Source organism: Nothoprocta perdicaria, unplaced genomic scaffold (assembly GCF_003342845.1).
Source record: "Nothoprocta perdicaria isolate Ctin4 unplaced genomic scaffold, notPer1 scaffold_161, whole genome shotgun sequence".
Taxonomy (NCBI): domain Eukaryota; kingdom Metazoa; phylum Chordata; class Aves; order Tinamiformes; family Tinamidae; genus Nothoprocta; species Nothoprocta perdicaria.
The window spans coordinates 810382-829484 of NW_020454772.1; the positions used below are offsets into that span (position 1 = coordinate 810382).

General features: G+C 38.9%; 1 protein-coding gene across 1 annotated transcript in view; it reads left to right on the forward strand.

The window, feature by feature from the left end:
* The window catches only part of PIK3C2G (phosphatidylinositol-4-phosphate 3-kinase catalytic subunit type 2 gamma), a 262575-nt gene that overhangs the window by 218639 nt on the left and 24833 nt on the right, over positions 1-19103 (forward strand). The window contains exons 28-31 of the mRNA XM_026035575.1: positions 341-533; positions 1100-1221; positions 5421-5529; positions 14268-14343. Coding sequence (XP_025891360.1) covers positions 341-533; positions 1100-1221; positions 5421-5529; positions 14268-14343 — 500 coding nt within the window. The remainder of the gene's footprint in view (positions 1-340; positions 534-1099; positions 1222-5420; positions 5530-14267; positions 14344-19103) is intronic.

Sequence of the window (19103 nt, forward strand, 5' to 3'; positions counted from 1 at the left end):
CTCTCTTCGTCTGTCCCTAGGGCCTGGGATTCYAGAGGGCTGCCCCTGACAAACACAGAAGCAAAGGCAGCATTCAGCAGCTCTGCTTTGTCCGTGTTTTCCGTAACCAGGGTACCCACCCSRYTCACTAGYGGACCMACGTTCTCCCTGACCTTCCTTTTGTTATTGATATATTTGAARAAGTTTTTCTTGTTATTCTTAACATCCCGTGCCAGATTCAATTCCAATTGTGCCTTATGGGGATTTTATAGTTATTGCATACTTTAAACCAGAGGTCAAGAAGTAGAAACAAGAAAGATGTGCCTCTTCATGCTGTTTTGTGTGTTTGTTTATTTTTCAGGAAAATAAAGGAAAGTTTGGAGTGCTTTCCAGTCAAGCTCAATAACCTGATCCACACACTTGTACAGATGTCAGTAACAGGCTCTGCCAAGCCTGCAGCTCCAGAGACTGTTCCCCAAGAGTGGATCATGCTGGATACAGAGAAGGCAATTGCAAGAGCAACCATTTTAGGGTTCAACAAAAAGCCTGACTCTGTGTGTATTATTTTGTGAGCTTGCCCTCATTTACCTTGATCTTTAACCACTCTTCCCCCTTACATACTTTTCTTCCTTTATTGTTTAAGATGTGTTTGTGCAGCATTGGAAGGATCACAGAATAAGCAGCAGTGCCACAAGCAATGAGATACTGGAGAGAAATAATGCCAGGCAGACAGCTATTAGCAGGGAGCCATTAAGGAGAACAGTTCCTGCCCTATAGTGAAAAATAAATCAAGAGCTAATTAAAGCATCCAGAAGGAAAGCATGGCACAAAATTAGGAAGCCTAATAGAAATCAGAAGCTGTTATATGATGCTTTAATGGTGCATTATTAGTTTTCACACACTGCAGTGATCTCTCAGTGTTTGAATTGTATGCTATCCAGGCAAGTTTCTCTTTCTGTACAGCAAAGACTATAAATTACAAATTGAATTCCCTGGCACTTGGCACTACATTAAAGAAAGGTTTTTCTTTGTTAAAATCACCCTATGTTTTCTCTTGTACTTTTTTTAATGCGATTCTCTGATCATTTCTATTTCTGCTGTTTCCTTTTTCTCAATACAGCTGTATCTAGTCCAGGTGGTGCAAACCTGCAGTGTGGTCACTTTTGTGGAAAAATCATTTGACCAGTTCGCAAAACTTCACAGCCATCTCCAGAAGCAATTTCCATCACATACCCTCCCAGAGTAAGGCAGCATATTAGTGAATATTATTCTGCTGTTAAATGGTTCTTTCTGTGCACAGAAAAAAATGTGAGAAAATGTATGGCAGATGTATTTTTAGAAACACAATGGAAATGCAACATAGTCTATCAAGCTTTTTATTCACACTAGAAGAAACTGAATCATAGACTATTGTGACAGTCTACTTTTATATATTTTATTGTTCCTTTTTTAATGGGAGGGATTGGGGGTGACAGCTGTAATAGCTATGGGCCTGATGATACAGCTATTTCTGAAATAAAAGGCTAAATGGTACTGACCTCATTAAAAGCATGGTAGAGCCTTTAGTAGATTTTATTTTTGCATGATGCTGGTCAAAACTCCTAGCCAGTTCAGTATTTTAAAGCAATCAAGGAATGTTCATAGATAAGAAGAAAAGCAAGCTCATCTCTGGTGCAGGCAGGCATGATCCACTTCTTTACAACAGATGCATGCACTGCCCATCTGAGAAGTATTTGATAATCTTACGTGTTCTGGCCCGTCAACACGTTGCTCACAAGGCCACAAACTTCTGAGCCAGTTGTGGCATTCCCTCGTGCTTGTTAGAGGCATTCACTTAAATGGCTTTAGATTGGTTAATTTTAGAGAATCTCTCCCTTACCCAAGGGATTTTTAATTGATCTACTCCAGGTAACTTATTATGACTGGTCCATATGACCAGGTTGCAGTGGTTTGTCAGAATCTAGATTTTGCTAAAAACTGAAAATACTTCGGTCATTATTTTGATTCGGACCCATTTTTACCCTAACTGTAAAGAAAAATATTTAAATATGTAACTATTTATGATATTTTTTCCTATAAACACAGACCTTTAAAGGGATAAATATTTCATTTTAGAAGACATAGACCTCAGAAAGCTTGTACTGGTTTTCAAAATCATTATTAGTCATTTTTTTGTGTAAAAAATTTACCATAAAATCACTCACAATATTTTAAAAGCAAAAGAGAATTCTAGAACTTAAAGAAAGTTCATCTACAGATACTGAGGCTTTAAGAGGTGTTTAAGTGGTTCAGAATTGTTAAAATTCAATCTCAGCAATAACCTGTCACTACATGACTTTGTATACCAAGACTGTATTAAAAAAAAAAAAAAAATCTATGTTTGACATTCCTTTAAGGAAATGTTCATCAATGCTAAATAGTTTTGTTGGGGCTTGTTTGTTTTTTAATGGAGTTCTGTTAGTGTCAGGTTTTTATGTACTTGATTATTTTATGCTAGCAATAAAAAGGCAACTTATTTTTATAGGAAGTTATTGGAACCGCCATACCACATCATACCATTAGACTGTCTGTGTTGCATATACCTCTATCGTAGGCTAATTCCAGATACTTCAAAGGAAAGCAAAAGCCTTATTCCATAATGCAACTACAAAATGGATTTGAAAATATATGATTTGGAAGTACAGTGTCTAATATTACATGAATAATTGGAACCGCGAACTGAAAGGACCTGGTTACTGCTTTATATTTATTCATGTAATTGTATACATCCATGTCTCATTAGGAGGAAATAATAGTGTATGATTCTGCTTGTTAGAGGTGCTAAGTACTGGCTGTATCAAATGAAACTGATAACAAAAGTTCTGACTTCTCAGCATCCAAATTTTCACTGTTGACACTTACTTAACTGTTCAGCCATTATTTATAAGTCAGAGCACTGCCACCCCGTGCAAGCCCTTGCACCGTGGTACCCTTCCTCTTATTTGATTTTACACAGAATATAAATTGTATTTAATTATTATTCTTTATAAGGCCAAAAATCTTTTCACCCAGCTCAGCATATAAGTGGCATAAATTATACACAGAAAACTAGTTAGTAGGAAATTGAATTTGATATTCAGGAAGTCGATGCATGACACAAGTCCGTGTTTCTCAGATCTACATCTTAAAATAGATGCAAAGCTCAAAACTGGCTTGGAAATCCAACCTTCTCTGGCACAAGTGTGTGCCCAACTGGGAAGCCAGTTTCAGCCCCAGGTGCAATGCAGAGGCAGCATGAATTTTAAAGAACGGTTGAACACTACAAGGCTCATATTGTCCTTCACCAGAGCAGAGAATTATAGATGCCATCAATCAGCAGTTTCTCTGAAGTTAAAGATAATGCATATATCTGTGCTCAGTTTGGTCACTGTGCTTACGATGCGCTTTCTGAGGGCACTCATTTTACAACTAGAGTCCCCTCTTTGTCTTATACAGTCTGATTAATTTTAAGCTGCTTCCAAGCTGTGCCTCGCTGCCGTCTCTTGAAAGCAATCCTTCTGTGCACCCGGAGGAAATCCAAACATTCAGAGGTTGTGCATGGGCGTCAGATGACCAGGGCTCTATTTTTAGCTGTGCAGCTGATGTATTTCATGATCCTGGGTCATGTCATTTCCCCTTTCCCATGATGTACTCTATTGCTATAATTTCTTGAGGCGAGAATTGTCCCTCGCTGCTCATTTTTGCAGTGCCTGGTTGAGCCCTAATGTTTTAGTGCTACAGAAAAAAGTAATCAAAAGACTGGATTTGCAATGTGCTGCCACCATCCTGGTCCTTTACCATCTCAACTGCAAACTAAGATATACCCGTGCTTTCCTCCAAAGTGATACAGAAATAGGAAAAGCTTTGCTCTCTCCTAAGAGGAATTACAGTATCTTGTTAATAAGCCCTCTCTTCATAGGAAATCTTCTGTTACAAAACAAACTTCATAAAAAAAGAAAAGAAAGAATAGCTCTAATTTACATCTCATGAAATTTAATTATCTAGAATCTCATGATGACAAAAACTGTGGGTTAATCATATTAGATTTCTTTGTTTTTCATGGGGTGAGACTGCTCTTTGCCATTTTTCCAGCTGAGTGGTCTCACAGAGCTGGCCTGTACTCCTCCCTAGGGATGCGCAGCCAGGGCTCCATGTGCTGTTATTTGGGCTGATGACATCTTATCATGGAGCTGTGGAATTGGGTAAAACCTATTCAAAGTCAGATGTGACCAGCAGGCTTTCAAAGGGCCAGCCAAGTGCCTCCCTCTTTTCAGTGCATCGCACTGCAGGCTGCCTCTTTAGTCACTTGTCTGAAGCCTCCAGGTATCTCCTGAGACCTGCTGGATCAACAAGGTTGTATCAGGAAAGAAAGGAAGTTTGTAAGTCAGACACTGCTAAGTGCTTACAGGTGTGACATGAAAGGCAACCAGATCAAACCCTCCACTGTTTTAAGTCATGTTGTTTTGGAGGACAGAGGGCATAATATTAGTTTAGCTATCTCAATATTAGTAAGCCATGTCACAAAACCCATTACGTGCAATTTAGCACAGATAGCTTTTCTAATGCTTAGACAGCCTGAGAGAGAAACAGACCTTGTCAGGTCAAGGTTAATACAAATTGATTCTACATATTGTTTAAAATCTAACCTTTTGGCTGATAGGACAATCATTATCTTGAAAATGCAAAGGTGATTCGAGTGAAAAGAATGTGGCTTTGACATTTTCAATCATCACAGCATTTGAAAGTTGATACAAGAGCATTCTATTCATATGTGGTTTATTTACTAAAATCAAATGAAATTAATGTTAATAAAAATCTGTCAAGAACATTATTGTTATTATTGCTTTAGTTAAATTTGATTTTGGTATTGTAATGATAGTATATTTTCTTGAATTATATTTTATTATAGCAGTGTCTGAAATTACATACAAAGAACTGAGAAAAAAAAAACATTAGCAAGGTGTATTCCTAAAATGTTACTCTGTTGGTGCAAGTCTGTCATTCTTCAATATTACAATGGAGAAGCTTGTACAGAATGAACACTGGTCTGAGATTGGAGATCTGCTGTACTGTGTGTATGGTGCAAAAAATGAAGGCATTCCTGGGATCAGATTTTTAAAGCAACTCAGACACTGGGAAATGTAAATAACTGTTTTTAGTTTAATTACTTTTTTAATACATTTTTGTAAAAATAGAAAAAAAAAAGGCTATAAACAGAACATCAACAAATTATTAGAATCTAATAATTAAAAAAAAAAAAGAATCAAGCACTGTATTATCTTCTTGGTATTACACCTTTCTCTTCCCCTTCTCACAGAAACTTTTACAAAGCACCACTTCTATAAAGTAGTGTGGGAAATATTTTGAGCAAATTTATCACAAATGCAGTAAAAGTGATGAATATATATATTGTTTTTTTCCAGATTTCCCCCATCGTGGCATTTACCTTTTACAGATCTTGAACATAAGAGAGTGAAGGATTTGAATCTCTATCTGAAGCAGTTGTTAAGCGGACCCCGGAAACTGGCTAATGTGAGCATTTCCAGTGTTTGTTTTTGGTAATGATAGCTAGTACTACTTATAGTGGCATTGTATCAAAAGAATTAGGAAGCTTTTCACATTGTCATTTAAGAAGGCAAATTTCATCACAGGTGACACTTCTTATATAGCCATTTGGAGGTAAAACCATCACAGCATTCAGCAGGGTTTAAGACAAAGACAAGAATGACAGAAAAATAGTTTATTAGAACTGGCAGGGTATTTTTCACAATAACTTCCCTTCCTTTGCTGCCATACAGAAGTGGTGATTCACTGAATTTTTGACAGTAGAGAGTCGGCTCTGAGGAATGTAATGTCTAAAAAAGGAGTTCTGAAATATGGTAAAGTATGATTTTGACAGTTCTTAAATGAAAAGTCCCATTGTTTCAGCCCAGAATTACTCTTTGTTTCAAAATCTAAGTTAACCTGTAGAAAAATTATTTTGCAAGCATAAGACCAAAATCAGAACATTTCAGTATGATCAGAATGATACATGGTGCACATTCACATGGGCGTTTTCTCATTTTAAATTCTTTATTGTTTGCTGAGATCTGATATTTCCCTCCTATTTCAGAGTGGAAAGTTGCAATAGTAGCAGGAATTGACTCGTGGTTGTCTGACCCAGCACAAGGCAATATTGCCAGCGATGGCAATAAAAGCTGGGACCGGGAACATCTAACAGGCCCCCCCGTGCCCTCCCAGGGTTTTAATTCATGGCACCACATCAGTCCCTGAATTGAACGGGCAATCCCTAATGTGAGGCCAGGCTCTGAGAGCAGGGAGTGTTTTGCAGTGAGAAACAATTGTTGGGAAAGGTGTCTGGCAGGAGGGTGACAATGGTGGCCACGTTAGACTCAAGGGTTACATATATCCGAGTAACCTAACAAGGGACAGGGCACAAAGACGTGCAGTGATCCCTGCTCTTCCATTTTTGGCATATTCTCTGGGAGAGAGGCACTGCCTGCCGGAAGCATCCCTTGGCCTCGGGGCCATAGGGCTGCCTCAGGCTGTTTGGTGTAAAAGTGTGTACCTTTATATGAGGAGGCAAGAGAGGGCTATGACAAGATTATTTTTCTTTAAAATCTAAAATATCTTCCAGGATGGGCAAAAAATGTTTCCTGCTTAACTAACTGTATAAAAGTTACCCAGTGGTGATTACATAATCGAGGCTAAAGGGGAAATAATCCATGTGTAAAACAAACGAGCCTCTTATTAATAATAAAAATTCTGTGTCCTGAGTTGAAATGGAGAAGATTTCCAAAGACAGATAATATTTGTGTCAAAGAGTCACACTCAGTTTAACATGGAAGAGTGGACATGGGTGCTTGGCTCCCTCAGCTGATTTTGCTGAATGAACTGCACAGGTTGAGGTTAATTGCTGTGTAGTTTCTATGCCATTCAAGTTAGGGTCACAGGTTTGTTTTACAGTAGCACCTTTGGTCACAGCTGAGGAAAAAAAATGATATAAATCAGTGACCTAGAAATGAAGAGCTCTGTATCTTTTGCTGTGCTCTGGGCTGCTGTAAGATACATGAATTTTCAATTTGGGCCAAGCACTGCCATGCAGAAGCAAAGTCTACAGCTGAAAAATTAGACTGCTCAAAGTCCTGGGATAGTTAGAAACATGCTTTTCAGTTTCACACAGAAGCTCTCCTCTCCTCTTCTTCCTGCTCAGTGGTCTATAAATGGCCTGATAATCAGCAGAAATGCAGTAGCTCCTAATGGGCTTACCACTTCATCTTTTCCTGCCTTCACGATGCTGCAGTTTGCACGGGCTGAGTCAGGTACCTTCTCCAGCTGAGCTGCTGCTGGGACACAGGGATGTAGAATCATAGAATCATTACGGTTGAAAAAGACCTTGAAGATCATCAAGTCCAACCATAAGTCCTTCAACACCATGCCTGCTAAACCCCGTCCCTAAGCACCTCATCTACACATCTCTTGAGCACTGCCAGGGATAGTGACTCCACCACTACCCTAGGCAGCCTGTTCCAAGGCTTCACCACTCTTGCTGTGTAGAAATTTTTCCTAATATGTAACCTGAACCTCCCTTCGTGCAACTTGAGGCCATTCCCTCTTGCCCGTTTTTTGATAGTTATTTTGGAGAAGAATGACCCCCTGCCTCACTACAACCTCCAAAGTCTCTCCTGAGGCTCTTCTTCTCAAGACTAAATAACCCCCAGCTCCCTCAACTGCTCCTCATAAGGTTTGTGCCCCAGCCCCTTCACCAGCTTCGTTGCCCTTCTTTGGACACATGACCAGGAATAGTGACTTTGGAGGGTGCTGACAGCTGATCTCTTCAGAGACATGTGCTGATTTGGCTCTAAACCATCCAGTGGTGCTCACATACTCATGCTGGACTGCCCAATTGCATGGTGTTCAGTTACTGAAACAGTTCAAGTCCAGCACACTAGTTAACCATAAGACATAAACAACTTTATTTTCAAAGGAGTGTGTAGCTAACAGGAGTGTCTAGCTAATGCCATGCTGGACTTGGAGGCCATGATAATAAATGGGGTAAGGAGCAGGTTGTGTTATCTCTACAAACTGCTATGGTAGTCTGGAAATCTTGTTAATCACTACATATCTAACCAGCAGTTCTCAGTGATAACCTATAAAATTATTGTCACTCCCTAAACAGTGAATCATGATTTTTACCTCAGTATACCTCTCCTGCTGGGAGATGTGAGACATTTAGAAAATACTGACATGTTCTGACCCAGTTAGAAGAGGACAAGTGAGTGAGTAATTTCTTTCGTATCCTAGTGGAAGGTCTCTTTTCTACTTTTCCTTCCTTCTAGCAGGTTTCTTTTTTTATAGTGCCGTGGTGTCTGATCGGTTTTACTGTGAGCAGGAAATCAAGATAGAAAGTTTCCTTGATAAAAGTAAATATAATTATTCTTATCTTTCTTCATGCCTTGGACAACTTTCCAGTTAAATTTGTCCTTTTCCTGAAATTGCTAGAGAGCCTGGTCTAAACCTTTTAGTGAGATGCCTGTTCTTGAGCATTACCAAACTGTCATTCCTATGAAATAGTAAAACTGTGTAGTAATAAATAATTAATCCAGATTTTTGTGAAGAAGCCTTGTAACAGCAGATACCTGTGGAAGAGGGTTCTCTGGTCTTTCTTGGCACAATCATTTCTCTCTGCTGAATTTTATTTAGCTGTGTTTTACCCTGAGACATGGTCTGAGATTGTATTAAGTCAAAAAAGAAGAGCTTTTATTTCATTATTAAATATCCTTGCTACCACTGTAAACCACTGTAAACATATTACCCTGATTGACTGGACAAGATTGACCACCTTTTATAGCTCTGAAAAGTTTGTCCAGCTCCAACTGAATGAACTTTTCCAACTGGAAACTTATTTCTACCAATTAAGTAATTAAAAGTTCTAGGAAAAAAAATTAAAAAGAATTGAATTACATATAACCTTACAATATATGTATCTTTCCTGATTCATGCCTTACATGCATGCTTCTCAGTCCAGACAAAGTTCTGATTATGAATATGATGTTATGATTAAGAGCAGGCCATAATGTCGCTGACATTCTGCTAAATGGTGTTCATGAAGGAAAATAGCTGCCTCCTCATTTGTATGGTAGCTTGAATAAGAAGGGTTTCTTTAAACTCCTCTTTAAATAATAAAAACTTCAAACTATCCTTCTCTATCTCTGAACTTTATCATCAGACCCAATAAACACAGAATAATTAGGAGGTGGAGGTGATGATTGTTCTGGGGTTAGTTTAAGACTAAACTTAGTAGTGGTATTTGTGCTCACCCTTATTCAAAGCAGATTTTTAAGCCTGTGATTTATTTTAAATGCAAATCTCATTTGTTGACTTCCTCTCAGATGTTTGTTGAAGAGCTGCCTCATACACAAGTGCTTTTTCCAAATTCAGGTTAGTGCTCAGTTATAAATAACTATAGTCAAGTGAAATGCTTGAACAAAAAGCTATATTTGTTACATCAGTCACTAAAAGGCAAAGCTGATAAATAATGCCAACTGAATTTTCTGTTGTAATGTGTTGCAGCCAGTTAGTGTCTGCCCCTGAGCAGGAATTTGATATTTAGCAAATATTGATGCACCATCATCGTATTTGACTCACTTAGGACAAGATCAAGGAAGAATTTTCAGCATCTTTTTTAAGCTTCATTCTACTTCCATGAAATCGATGATAATATATGTGAAAAGAGTGAGAATATTTAGTTCTGCACCAGCTGCCCCATTGCTGACGGGCTCAGGGGTTAGCTGCATGTGTAGGATTGTCTGGGTCTTCCCCATCAGGGTAAATCTGGCAACATGTTTGACAGTGTTTAGACTCCTGGAGTTCTGCCTCATTAAATAGCAGAATAACTATATAGCACATAGGTGAAGCATCAAGAGGCAATAAATTGAAGGTTGGAAATATGGAGGAGGGTAAAATTACACATTATCACACTATAAATCGAATCTATGACAAAAGGCAGCTGCCGCCAGCTACTACCTTTTCTGAGGAGCTACTCTCCTTTTCTGTTTCACTCTTAACTCCAACTGAGTGATGGGCTGAATAGAAATTGCAGTCTAAACCCCATAACATATCATGTAAATTAGGGCTGCCCTAGTGGCTTGTCATTTTAATGCTGTATTATAGGGTTGCACCCTCCCTGGGGACACAAAAGCCAGGTAAGGCTTTGTTAATTGAGTCAGTTCTTGGCTCTGGTGTCAAACAGAGGCATTTTAGCTATTGACAAAGCTGAATGTTTTCTTGCTTATCTTGAAAGGATGAGTTGAGCCTGACTTGGACATTACAAATAAAAAATTAGAAATACAAAACTGAATATAAACCTGTTTCATGTAGCAAGCCTGTGTATTTGGTAACATCAGCCAACTAGTATCTCTCTAAGGATAATTTTCCCATTTCTCATCATTTAAATGAAATAGCATTTAATTGGTGGATACTGTTGTTGATAGCATAGCTCAAAGACATCTCATGCACATACTGATCTTGCAAAAATACATAGCCTTGAATAAACATACATTATTTGTCCCACCTCTTTCAGGTAGACTGTTTTTGTGTGCAAGTGTGGTGGGCTTGAATTCAGTGGGTAGGGTGGAAAAAGCACAGGTGCACAATAGATCAACTAGTAGAAAGAAATACTGGGTTTTATGTCTATAAAAAAAGTATTTTTAAGTGCCCAATTTATCATTCTGAATAGTAAAATTAAAGGTAAGCAATCACTGACAATGTATCAGCTATGTGTATATGCCATAAACAGCTTTATGATCCCTTATAGGTGAAATCTCTTACACCATGGCTGTGTAAAAAGTCTTTAAAGTGGATGCAAATGAAATGATTGCAAATTACATACATTCTTTTTCAAACATACAGTTAAAGACAGACCTTGTTCTAGAGTGATTAATGTTTTACACTATAAAAGTAACCAAGTTTGATATTGTGCTTCATATATTTCATCTGTGTTTTATTCACTGGAGCTACTCTGGATTTATAGTGATTGGAAAATAGCTCCAGCAGTCCCCACATGCAGTTATTTAACACCATGAACGTAAAGCGCACCTGAGGTATGTGGGTCCCTCAAACTCCAACCGCTTATGTGCTCCTACTGGCAGATGTCAAGCAGAGACAAAATGGGAAGGGTTCAAAGTCTCCTTTTTTCCCTTATCCTTTCCTGAAGATATAATAGCTGCAGCAAGGTCAGCTTTCCCTGCTTCGTTTTTCTCCTGCTGCTTCTCCATCCTGCTAAAGTAAAACTGGTGCATGGGTGTTCTCTGACTCCAGGAGAGGCTGTTCTTTGGAACAAAATTAAATCAGGCAGGAAACCTATCTGTGTTTCACTATCAGAAGGGTGTTTTTCTAAGTAGGCTGTAATGGAGAGAGCTAGACAAATGCTGCTGTGCTCTGGTAATGTAGGTGTGGGCACCAGCTCCCTTGAGGCCAAGTGAAATTGAATGGTTCGGTTGTATCCCCATGTAAATGAAGTGGGAATTTGGCCCTTTTTAGTTTAATGCCTGAATAAAGATCATTATTTCTAAGCAGAATAATAGTGATGTATATATACATACATAGTTGCTCCACAAGAGCTTGTTATTTTTGACTGATCTGGAAAAATATCAGAAATTATGTTTTGAAAAGTATTTTCTTATTAGGCAAGAACAGTTAGACATGCAGTAGAAGGCTTTCCTAAAAATCCCAATACAGAGGGGGATATAGAGATATCTTAGGGAATATAATTTCTCTTTGCTGAGCTGAAGATAATAAATCTGAGGTAGAAAGGGTAGGTGGGTGTTTGTGGGCATCTCCGGGACCTATCTGTCTGCCAAGATTGTTACAGAGTCACTAAGGTTCTCATCTATGGGTGCATGTGTTTGTAGCAGCAAATGCTTGTTTAGAAGCAGACTCTGTCCAACCAAAATAATTTACCACACGCTTTTGAACACGCATACACCTAAGACCCCAATGTCTGTTTCTATTTAGCAGTATGAATCAATGCACAGTCCAGCTGATTGAAGTCCTGTTGACTCCAGCAGGACTTAGGAATCAGCTGGAAGTGTGCTGTGTGCTTTGGTGGTCTGCTGATCAAGCATGACCTTAAGAATGTGTTTGCTTTGTCAAAAGGAGTGTGGCTGGTGCTGTCTGGCAATAGGGAAGCTCAGCCCTGGGAGCACCTGCTGCACCCTGAGTAGCAGGGTGCAAAGTGCCTGCTGCCACCAACATGCAGGGCATCTCTCCATGCCTCTTGAAACCATTTGTTCTGCATATACTGCAACTTGACCAGCTGAATTACTTTTTTTCCTGTCTATTTGCTGTCTTTAGCCTTGCTGCTGCTTCCCCGCATGCTCCATTCCCATTCCCACATTCCCCCCATCTGACTGAGTACAGGCAGCAGATGCTTTGGAAGGAGCCCTGTGGCACCAGCAGTGTATCATGATCATGCCCAATGCAAAATCTTGCAGCAGTTTCACTTGTGTTTTTAAACTGACATTTTTTCAGAGTGCTGTTTTCTTTAGAAATGAGAATTTGGATCACCTGAAATAATCCTCCCACCTCCTATTTACTAACCTATTCAGTTCACTACTGAAAGAGCGAGGAGAGAGGAAGTAGAACACCAAGCTGCTCAGTACAGAATTTTTTATTTCGCTTTCAAGTCAGTTAGTGTATCCTTCCTTCCACCTCCTGCCTACTTCTCTCCAGATCTTTGAACTAGAAGGGCTACTTAAGTTTCTCTGCTTATTTTCATGCTGTCAAGTAAAGGCCGAGCTGCCAAAAATATACTCTTTTTCAACCCTTGAGATTCCCTGCACTTGGGACTTGTGCTGAAAGAGCAAATGCAGATCCACAGCGAATAACCTTGTTATTTAAAGCTGTCACAGCCTGAAGCAGGTGTATGGACTTTCCCCTATAAGCTAGCCTCCCGAGATGAAAAAATAATTGGTAATGCTCAGAATGGGCAGCTGCATACACTGCTAATAATCACTTGTCACTTACTTAAAAGAAAACAAGATTTCTGGTAATTTTTTCTCTTTCTTTTATTTTACAAAAATATCAGTGTGGGAGGAAAAATTCCAAACAGTAGAATGAATAATAAAAGGGAACTGCTAAAATAAATCCAAATTGCAGAATCTTATCTCTGTGCTGAATATATGCATCTTGTTCCTCTGTCTAACCCAGATGTTAACTGCGCACTAGCTGCATTTGTCCCTAACCTCTTCCATTTTGAAGTTGCCTTTTTTTTTCCTTGCACAAATCATGCCACATCTTGTCAAACTGAAACAAGACAAATGCTACATAAAGTACATCCTGTTGATAAGAGACACATTATTTTCCATGGCCTGGAAAAAAACCATGGTGACATTTTAATGCTAGAATCTGCAAAGTCTGTTCTTCAGCCCATTCGTTACAGTGTCAGTCCAAGTAACATCAATATGAATGTAGCAATTCTAACTGCGTTAAGAAAATGGGCATTCCAAAATACAGCTTTATGAAAAAGCTAATAAAATGCAGTTACAGTCCACCTTTGATTCAGTATCATGAGAGTTCATTTCAGAATTCACATTTTTATTGCCTTGTGCAATGCTCAAAGCTGGGAGGTCAGGTTTATTATTTTAATTCTCTAAAGCTGGATGTAAGTCCTTGTTATATATGTTCACTAGAGCAACTCGGGTCACTACATAAAAATAAAAATTATAGTGCAGTGCATAAGGTAGGTGACTTCTTAAGCAGGATGGGGAAATATGTGCCACATCTAAGCATAAAGGAGGCTACAGGTTCAGTCGATGCCAGGGATTGGTCCTGTGCCAAGGGCAAAATTGATGCTGACTACACACTAAAGGTGTTCTCCTGCATTCCTTTCTATATAATAGTTGCTTCTGCTGATATTTATGTTGGGAGGCCATAGATCAATGTATAAACCCTCCCAGCACGTGGCTGTTTGAAAGTATGTGGATAGAGAGGAGCCAGGTAGGCAGCTGTGGAGCCTCCCTGAGCTGGTGATAAGAGGCAGCCCTGCCTTCCCATTGCCTGCTTAAAGTCATTGCCTTCAAATGTGTTTGGTGCCTTGATTTTACCTCAAAGCAGCATAACAGCAGTAAGGTTATTGGACCCCATTAGCAGAAGAGAAAGGCTCCTCGTGATTGCTAATTCTAACATGTGCACTACAAGCAACCTGTTCTGACTTTAAGGGGCAGAGCACAATATCTGATATTCCACCAAGTATTTTTGCTTTCTTTCAGAATGAGCTGGTGCTCAGCTTCTTCCTGAATTGGTCAAAAAATACATTGGCAGAAGAACCATCATCTGCAATCTTAGGTATGTGATTTACTAAACTTAGTTGTTTTCTTAGCAGGTGTTCCTTAATGGTAATAAATATACTAATGCAAAGGTGTGTAGTGTGGCTCTTTTTTTGTGGCTGTTTAGATATCCAACAAATAATTCCTGGCTTCTCCAGGTTTGTAAAAATGATTTAGAGTGATGTGACCTGCAGGTTTGTTTCACCTCTCCTCACTCTTTCTTCATTTGTTTTGAATAAACATACCTCCATGCAAAGTAATTTTTTATTTGCACAAACTATGGCAGCTTTGTTTTACAAAACAAAATCACTGGGGAAGAATCTAGAGGAAAGGACTGGAGTCATGACAAAGCACAATGTGCATTAGGATCAGCTAAGGGAATTAGGGATAACCCTAAAGAAGTCGTTTTCACAATGAACAGAGCAGGTAAATAACAGACCATTATGTTAATGTCCAGGCATACTTTATTAATAAAAGCTGTAATTCACTTCTCACTAAATCAAATTCTGCATTATTTCCTTTACCTAGGTAGATACTTAACCCATTTCCCTGTTTCATCCTCCAGGACCTAATTTAATCTAATCGCTGGCATTACAGCATTAAGGAACAAAGCATAACCTATGTGATGTAAACCATGCATATTTTATTGTCCTCCACTGCACTGAAGATCATGTTCAGTGGTCAGCTTTTTAGGCAAAACAGAAGCTTACAAAGGAGCCTGCAGCTGCACTCAATGCTGGAACATTGTTTTGTGTCACAGGCAATATGAGTTTTCCAAGACTGCCAGTTATCCAGGTTTTAGAACAGAGTGGAAGTATCTCCACATATTTTGTTTGGATGGCCATTAAGGTAGTATCTCCTCTCTGCAGACATGGACTTTACTGTCTGTTTTGCGGAGACCATTTTATTTAATCCATCAGAACAAAGTAAATCCCACTCTTGCCTCTCAGCCTTTGGAAGATTCCCCCTGATTGGAGTTTATTTGATTAGGCTATGCCATTATTGTATCACATTTGTTATGGAAGCCGGGAATTGCTAATGGTTGCTCTAATCTATATAAAGGTTGTATATAATATACATGTATTATGAAAGTATACATATTCATGTTATATATATATGTTTATGCAAATATATACAAAGAAATGAGCAGATACTGCAAAGATGGCCTAGCTGTTAGGAAGATACAAAGTTAAATTTTGTCCAAAAAATCCAAAACAGAGTTCAAGTACAACCTGTAGTCTGGTTCCAGGGGCTACCTTTTTCTATAGACTGCTTAACCAGAAATGTAGACATGTGAGAGCGAGCTGAGCAAGCTCCTAAGGAAATTCAGGGCCCACATCCTGAGAAGGGTTTTGGTGTTTCAGTAGGATTGAAGTGTGTAAGAATTATGGAGAATCAGGCATAAATATCTCATGCAAAAGCATGAATTGAGCATGTAATGAAGTTGAGAATTAAGCTGCAAACTCCTAACTCCTGGAGTGCAGTTCCTAGCCTGTGTAAATGAAAGGGTGAGCCCTGCATTTTGCAGTCAATGGTGTCCCCATCAGAGAAGAAATTAAGAAACAAAGGTAAGAATGTATTTTACTGAGTCTTTAGTGAAAGCTATGTGACAGGTAACCCAACCTGCTCGTTCACTATGAAGTTTCTGGCTCTGTTAGATGAAGGTCACAGACTGGTCAGGGGACATTAATGTGTCTCTGACCTCAGGCAGAATGGTTAACTGGAAGTTTTTTCCCCCGCTCAGGAACTCTGTCTTTTAAAGTTTGTTTGGTCACATTGTTTCTAGACTCAGCACAAAACATTTGCCTGACAGAAAAAAGAAAACTCCCTTTGGCCTAGAGAATTCATTATTATTATTATTTATTAACAGAATGTCTGTAGCATACAAAGGTCCAGTTAGCTTAGACACTGTAAATGCAGAGAGCAAGAATGATTCCTGAGTTGCCTTTGCTATGACACCATTCCCAAACTGCAGTGAACCAGGAAATATGGGAGTTTAGCTCTACGTGAGCAAGCTTCAGTATGAAAAGAAGACTGTGCATGTGCTAATGACCCTCCTGATTTTTTTAAAAGTCAGTCTATGTGTATTCCCTTGTTGTTAGACTTCTTAGACTCCTGTATTTCGTATCCTTCTGAGTCCATATGTGAGCAATCTGTACATATGTGTACATTGCATGACATCCTCCACCATGCTAAGATCCAGCCTGTGAGAAGACCTGAGTCTTCTCCAAGGCATGAGGTGGATGATCATACCTACCCACAAGGCAGCGAGCAAGGAGTGGCTGGAAAGAGCAGCCTTGGTTCTGGAGGGTCTTGCTTGCTGAGAGTGCCCTGAAATGCCCTTCATTGGAAAGTAAGCTCTTTAAAAATGCCGTAGTCGAGAGCTGGGGCAGGAAATGAGCTCACTGAGTACGCAGGGAAGAGGCAATTACTGTGAAGCAAATGTACCCTTCATCCACAGATTTCACTGCTTTATGAGCTTATAAGGGCCTTCCTTTTTTTTTTTTTTTTTTTTTTTTTCCTAGTGTGAAAACAATGCCGGTTTCAGTCTCATAATAATATCATTATTTTATCTCAGGAGCAGAGGGGCCCTGTCAGGGTCATGAAAGATTCTGCAGTCACTTTGGTAATTACATGGAGAGGCTAAAACATAGGGGCAGGGGCATTTTTTTTTTTTTTTTTTTTTTTTTTTCCTAGTGTAAAGAATAGCTCAGTTTTAATATGCCTTTAATATATGCTGTAACTTTCCATGAGCATGGTGATTTCTCCCTCAGTATTTACACAATCAAATCATCTGTCTCCAAGTTAGGATGAACACAAAATAAAGCCAGTGCCCAGTACAAGCAGGTTATGAATTTTGATCAAGACAGCATCTTTCTCTTACACTGTTTTAATTTCACAGTGTTGTAGGTAATTACACGTACTAAAGTAAAATAAAAACTAAAATTTATGAATTTGTACTGTGCTTCTAGCAATGAAGAGATTAAAAATCAGTGCTAAATTTACTTTGACATGAATACTGATTCAGTATTCCCAGTGGAGTGAATTCCAAATTATACCGAATATTGTCAGCATTTCATTATACCAAGCTTACTACAAGGGATGAAGAGTAAGATACATCAGAAATGATTTCACAGACAGCATTTTATAAAGGCTGTTAAAAACAAGAGAGAAAGAAGAAATCCATCAAAATCATTGTGATACCAATCTGTGTAGTTTATTTTTCTGCTCTCAATGCTGTATCCCCTGAAAGTATTAATATTCCAGACTGTTCTAACATATGCAATCATGAAAGCTTTGCTGTTTGTTATAACAGTACACAACACAGGTCAATTCTGACATGTTTGACTACTGCTCAGTTCATTTTAGTGGGCCTCTGTACATATAGTGCAGTAGAGGGGTTGACTATGTATCTTTCTAAAGCAAAATCCAAGTTTCCTGATAAGAAAAATATGTAGTCCACCTCTCCATGCAGAATCCCAGTCCTCTTGGATACTCCCTTGGGACAGTAAGCTATTTTTCTCATGTTACATACTGTTTCTGTCTACTGCAGAGGCTCATTCTCACTGTCAAGCTTTGGCCATGAGTTGCGTTTCTACTTCAGTTGCACATAATGTTTCACTGGTCATCAGTACCTCATGTCAGCTTCCAAAACTAAAGCGATGAGAGGGTGTTATGCATTAATGTATCTACAGATGCATATCTGAAATTGAGTACATTGGAGGGTTGTAATTCCCTTCCAAGCTGTGGCCAATGCAAGCAGCCAGTCGGCTTATGCTCTTCTTGGGAAACAAAACAAATTCCAATACCCTGTTGATGCCAGGTGTTAAAAGAAGAAAATTGTGAGACAGATCTAAGGGAGAGAGAATCATATGTACTACTCTAAATGTAGTTCTGTGAGGCTTATTTAATTAGCATTTGCACATTGCTTTGCAGTCTATCAGTGAAATCAGATGTATCAATAAAATACAGTTTCCCTGCAGAAGATTTAGTCAATTTTCTGTGTAGCACATATTGCACAGTTTGTATTTCTCATGCATTGTGCAAGCATACTGTGGAGGGTTTTTTTTAAATGAAAACTACACAAAAAAAAAAAGAGTAAATGGCCAGTAGTTACTAACAATACTATAGAAGAAAGGAACTGTGTATTTGACAATTCTGGAGATTGTATCACTTAGGGATTAATTTCAACACTTAATTCCTTAGTTTTGTCATCTGAAAGAAAGAAGTGGATCCACAGTTGTCCAGTGTATATGTTTCTTGATGAAAGAAATCATAAACTGTCACAATGTTTGACTTTGTCTGCAAGATGTATTGGCAGCTGATTTTGACCTTCTTTCTGGCTTTGAGGGGTACACGGATACAAGTAACTGTGAAAAATGCTGTGAATGTCGTTTCAGCTATGGGCAGTCAAACTGCAGGGCCCTCGTTTGATATTTGACAGCTTTTCCATTAACACCAGTGAAGAATCAATCCCCGAGGGGGAAATCTCGCTTCAGCTGAAGTCAACGAGGCTTTAACCTGTGTCTATAACAGACTGGCATTTGGCCCTTGCCTACAATGGAGGGCAAGCAGAGCATGACAGTTCCTGAAAATGCAGGGCCTGAGCTCAAGTCCGTCTGCCCAAGCAGGATAGACTGGAAATAATTATTGTTTGTGTGTTTTATTATCATTTGAAGCTAAAATTACCTAGATTTCAAAGGGGCAATGATTTAGCACTGAATGGGAAAACTTAAAATATAGTCTAACAGCTGAGAGTAGATGAGTGTAACTATCCTT